This window comes from Pogona vitticeps, chromosome 2 (genome assembly GCF_051106095.1).
Source record: "Pogona vitticeps strain Pit_001003342236 chromosome 2, PviZW2.1, whole genome shotgun sequence".
NCBI lineage: Eukaryota > Metazoa > Chordata > Lepidosauria > Squamata > Agamidae > Pogona > Pogona vitticeps.
Window position 1 is genome coordinate 187,779,210 of NC_135784.1, and position 6,000 is coordinate 187,785,209.

The 6,000-nt window shown below is 40.7% G+C and overlaps 1 protein-coding gene across 11 annotated transcripts in view; it reads left to right on the forward strand.

Moving 5' to 3' along the window:
• Window positions 1-5,188, forward strand: part of TRPC4 (transient receptor potential cation channel subfamily C member 4) — a 309,107-nt gene extending 303,919 nt beyond the window's left edge. For all 11 annotated transcript variants that reach the window (XM_078386691.1, XM_072991667.2, XM_072991669.2 and 8 more), the window contains 2 exons: window positions 1,610-1,699; window positions 4,000-5,188. In XM_078386691.1, coding sequence (XP_078242817.1) covers window positions 1,610-1,699; window positions 4,000-4,722 — 813 coding nt within the window. In that variant the 3' untranslated portion in view covers window positions 4,723-5,188. The remainder of the gene's footprint in view (window positions 1-1,609; window positions 1,700-3,999) is intronic.
• Window positions 5,189-6,000: the final 812 nt, after the last annotated feature.

Genomic DNA, 6,000 nt, shown 5'->3' on the forward strand with positions numbered 1-6,000 from the left:
CTAACCCACAGACACCTGAACTTATCAGGTTGGTACTTTGACACACAGTAGTACCCTGCCAGACACCCAGACTCCCACAACAGCTTCTTCTTCCCCAGCTGCTGCTTCGTCCCAACCCAGTGTCTCACAGTCTGTCTCAGCATCTACCCTTCACCACACAGGCATCACATATTTATACAGTACAGCCCCTCCTCCTGATGTCCCGCCTTCCACTCCCCATAGGATGGAACTTTCCCTCCAAACCCATGACAGACAGGTAACATCAGTGCTGTATGTAACAGCTGACCTTTGTGGGACTTAGGGGTAGGAAAGCCACAGGGCTTCTTGAGCCTCTGAGCCTGTCAGCAACTTGACTGGTCACAATGGACCCAGGAGACTTCCTCTGGTGGTATCTGTAGCTCTACGCAATAGACAGTTCCAGGGTCACATCTACAGACCATCTACTAGTCAGACTTCAACTTCGGCAGCAGCACCTCCTGGGCCTTGCACACCTCCCAGTCTATGGTGTCTGCCCAACAGTCCTCCTCTCCTGTTTACTGCTCCTCCTTATGTCTGAGTCCTGCCATGGCCACACCCGTGGCTTGAAGGGCATCATCCACCTCTGCCTTGTCAGCACCCCAATCCATAGGTGAGATGTGAGTAGGGAATCCAGCTGGTGTTCTCTGGGAGGTGGCAAGCCCATTCTCATGGCTGAGGGAGCCTTGTCGGTCCCACAGAGAGAGAGAAAAAAGATGAGCTAAAGAAAATAATACATGCTCCATAAAGCATGCTCCTTAACATTTTGACCCTATGCTACACCATATTTAGATTTCACTTGCTGATTCCTGAATAAAAGTCTAATTACAGCACAACGATAACCAGCCGCTGAGATTTAGACAGGGGGCAGACACGTCACTGTAAGGAGCCGATGTTCTGCAAGAGTTAGTCAATTGATGGAGCCTAATGTTGTAGTTTTTCTCCTCCAAACAAGCAATTATTATTTTTTTTACAATACAGGAGATTTCAGCTAAACCTTAGGAAAAACGTCTTGATGGTAAGAGCAATTCAAGAATCAAACACACTGTCTCAGAGATAGTGGGCTGCTTCCTTGAAGGTTTTTTTTAGCAGAGATCTGAGGGTCATCTGTGTAGGCTATCTGGATAATTCAGGGCCTGGACTAGATGGCCTTTTGGATGCCCTCCAACTCCACAGTTCTCTAATTCTAAGGACTTCCAATATAATGCTCTATTACTGCCCCAACCTGAAGATAACATTGGCTCCTCTGAATCCTACCCATTCTGCCCCACCTCAACATCTAGCTTCTGTGCAGTTGAATCTCAGTCGCCAGCAACTGACTGATAGGCAGCTACTCAATGTAATGAGGTGTGTGTGTGTGTGTGTGTGTGTGTGTGTGTGTGTGTGTGTGTGTGTGTGTGTGTGTGTGTGTGTGTGTGTGTGTGTGTGTGTGTGTGTGTGTGTGTGTGTGTGTGTGTGTGTGTGTGTGTGTGTGTGTGTGTGTGTGTGTGTGTGTGTGTGTGTGTGTGTGTGTGTGTTTTAACCTTGAACTTTCTGGACTATCAAATAGCAGTCAGAGAAGTGCTGACCAAATTGGACTGTTCTTCTCTTTCAGGAGGTCATGAAAAATCTGGTTAAGAGATATGTGGCAGCAATGATAAGAGATGCCAAAACTGAGGAGGGGCTGACCGAAGAGAATTTTAAGGTGATTGCTCTTCTACTGGGTGGCTTTATAGTAGTAGGTAAAAAAAAACAGAGTTTCTAGTGAAAAAAAACAGTCTTTAAACTATTCTCACTGGAAGTTGAGAACAGTAGTGCGAACTCATTAATACATGAAGGCATCCACGTGATATATTTTAATGGAAGTTAACATGTAATAATATTTAAAAGCATAGCTAGTTCTTTGGTCTAATAGATACATCTTTGATTGACCCAAGATCCAGAAACTCTTGCACAAAAATGTGGGGTAGCATATGGGAAAAAACTTAAATTTCTCCTACTGTTAAACCTGATGCACAGACTTCACCAGAAAAGTATGCAATAGCAACATAGCAACATTGTATTATTATATAGACCCTGTATATTATTTATTTATTTAAAATATTGTTACCTCGCCTTTCTCCTTTTAAAGGACACAAGGCAGCTCACATCGTTGAAAGACAATATTTAAAGCTGAAACCAGTGATTATACAATAGTAGATTGCATCATTAAAAGGCAATATTTAAAGATAAGGAGTATAAAGAGGCAGCTTACATCATCAAAAGACCATATTATAGCTAAAACAATAAGTATACAAATACTGAAAAGGAACAAACAAACAGCACTCTGAGAGATGGTAAAGACAAGTAAAACTAATGAACCAGTCAGAGCAGTGATACATAACAATCCATCTAAAAGTCATTCATGTAGCCAGTCGCTCATGTAGCCAATCACAGAGAGAAAGCGTGCCTGAAGAGAAAGGTCCTTGTCTCCTTGGAAAAGGATAGCAAAGATGGGGAACGAGCCTGGCCTCCTGTGGGAGGGAGTTCCAAAGTCTGGGAGCAACGACAGAGAAAACCCTCTCATGTGTCCCCATCAGATGCACCTGTGAACATGGTGAGACTGAGAGAAAGGCCTCTCCTGATTATCTTAACACCCGAGCTGGCTCATAATGGGGGACACTGTACAGTTGTGATTGTGGAGGGGGGCTTTCCAGAAATTCCTGCATTGTCAGTCAGATGATTTTAGCTCCCTACATTCCAAAGACATTCATTAGCTACATTGCCTGAACCTCAGCTGGGTCAGCAGACATCCTTCCCTCCTCCCAGATTCCTATCAATTCCTGCCACACGAAGGAACTGACAGTAGTATTTTTAACAATAACCCATGTGACACTTCTGTAACCACATGGAACACGGGTTAGAGTAGTGTTCAGCCCTTCAGTGAGTCAAATGTTGCTACCTCATTTCATCTCTACTTCCAATGACATGAGAAGTTTTTAAAACTATGAGCACATAGTAAGTGATTAACCTAATTTCTAAGCAAAACTGGTGGACAAGCTGCAGGTTCATATCTTTAGATTCCATTATTCAGAATTTATGAACATTCTGTAAATTATGATGTAAGCTAGAAATCTCATTGGTTCCTTATCTCTTTTTTAATGTCTTACAATTCTCAGAAGAGAATTTAATAATTAATCAACAAGGACCTGAGTGCTATATTAATTCAGAGAATTAGGTATTACATCCGTAGATCAAGTTTTTAGAATTTGTCCTCAGCCAGTCAATTGACATGATTAAAACAGGTAATGATTAGGATCTCTAAAGCTGACATAGAAACTGACAGTAAGGATCAATTGACAGGATATTCAAGGGTAAGTTAAATGTTAATTTATCAGTCATCTCCCAGATATGCACAGGACAAGCAAGAGATCTTTAATAAGGGAACAAGAAACTTGGGAAGCCACTGTACTGTTTTGCCTATCCACACTGTTCCTACATTGCACAACCATTGTAACAACTAATGACACAAATCAGGAATGGGGGTTAAAAATGAAAGAATAACACAAAATTTAATGCATTGCTAATGGGCTGATGCCATTGTCCTAATTGCTCCATAAAAAGTGTGTGAACAGAGCATGACAGCTCTTGCGAAAAAGACAGGCATAACAGCAACAATAGTAAGAGAAAGATGTGTCAGTTGTTCGTGGGTTTAGGTTATAATTTTGGATGTACTTCTTGTCTTTTCCATAGACAGCATTCATTTTGCATGACATAACGGAATGTGGCGGAACAGGGAACAAGTTATTACAGAAAGTTGTCCACCGAACGTTTATGAGATCCTCCACCTTCAGCAGCCCTGTCTTCCATCACACATTTCACCTCTCAATACTGAGTTCAAACAAAAGTGCTTTGATTATTCAATGTGTACAAGACAAATGCATGGTCTTTAAAATCAAAACACTGCCTGTTAAATATAACATTTCCCTGCTTTTAACCAGTACTCGTTTTCTTCTAATTCCTTAGGAGCTGAAGCAGGACATTTCCAGTTTTCGCTTTGAAGTCTTAGGTCTGTTAAAAGGAAACAAACTTCCCAATTCGCAGGCTTCAAAAAACAGCAGAGAATCTTCTTCTTTGCCGGAATCAGATGAAGGAAGTGACAGTGGGGGAAATGAGAAAGTTAAGAAGAAACCCCTTAGCCTTTTTGACGTCACCTCCATGATTCACCCCAGGGCAGTTGCCAAAGCTTCTAGAGCTCATAGTCAGAGCAATGGGTCGGCCATGATGCTGACAGAGTCCACCAAGGAGAAGCAGAAGAAAGTAAACTTTGTGGCGGATGTAAAGAAGTTTGGGTTCTTTCACAGACAGTCCAAAAACAGCTCTAACGAGCACAGTGCAAATAAAATCTATTCCATTTCTGAAGAAGTTTCCCGTCAACAAGCAGAAGAACAATCTGAGAAAGACACTGAACTGGCAGAGAAAACGTCCGTTGCGAACTGTGAATTAAACATTCAGGGTCTCGACAAAACATGCCCGGTGGCCACTAATCAGCACACTAAAAGTGAGACAGTGGAGTCTAGGTTGAAAGAAGAAGCAGTCCCTTCTGAAATGCAGAAGACCCAAGTGCAGGATTCTGATTCACCCCTGCCAAAAGATTTCCTGGTCACTGATCAAGATATCAGTAGTACTGACTTCATTATGAAACAAGAGACAATCATTCAGGACAACTACATGACAACAAGGTTGTGATGAATATGGGCAAGGTGTGCTTTGGGTGGAAACATTGAAAAGTAAATCAAAACATAGTGAATTAAAGCTTTCCAGGGGGAAAAAACTGTTGGACAAGAACTTGTAATAAGTAAATAAATAGAAGTCTTCTGTTTTGTAGCCTGCTTTAGCTTTCACAATTTCTTTTACATTTTTTATTAAATGGAAGCATCTTGTATTCTTGTACTGTTGCAATAACCCACAGAATCTTTTTAGCTATTTTTTTCAACTTGAAATAAATGCAATTTCTCTCCTGTGATAGTTAATGCCAATGGTAAATATTTTTCTATGCAAATAAACATAGCTTAACAAAGATGTGAGACTTACGAACCTTTTTCAGGACTCCTAATCCATGAATATTTTCTGTAAAAAAAAAAATCCAATTTAACTAGGTAAAAAAATAATGTATGTTATCAATAAAATTTGAAACAAAGTCGAAACTAAATAATTGAACATGGTTAATGTCTGTAATTTACCAGTAACTAATCACTTTGCTAATTGTTTAGATTTATCCTACTAGATACCACTATTTCTGTACATTAAAATGTTGTGACTGAATTTGCTGATTTTCAAAACTGCCACTATGAGCAATAGAAAATGTGATCAGTTCTTTGTCAGGAGATACCTATGCCAAAGCAACCTGACTCATGTGTATTTTGATGAAGTCCTGATTTCTACATCATTGCTAAAAGAAAAATAACCCTATTGATCTGCTATGAAATTATAACAGTGATTACAAAATGTTTACAAATTATCCTGAACACTATTAGTCTTTACTCAGTCCCCAACACAAGGTTGCTTGGAGTGTGCCTGGCCAGATAGCGTGAATGTACATCCAATTACTCTGAAGTAAATTAAATACTCGGCTTTGTCTAATCATTTGAACAGCAAATGCCAACACTTCATCTGAATGAGAAGAGAAGGAAATGGTGAGTGGCAGGATGGGTGGCTGGATGAGGGGTATAAGGGGCTGAAAATGCTAAGCCCTCCAGGAGAAGGAAGACATCTGCCAGTGAGAACCAAGGCAACAAGCAAGGCAGGCCTCGTTAGTTGCTTGCAGATTTGTACAAGAAATGTAAGACACTTGCAAAGAAAAAACAAGGACAAGAGAACACACAATGTAATCCGCTGTTGGGGCAGAATGCTTTCTACCTGGAATCTGTTGGCTCCACATAATTCTTACCTCTGTAGTGAAACAGTTACAGTTTGAACTGGCAAAGCCACATCCTGTAGGTGTGAGCTTCTTCATAGGTTAACAAC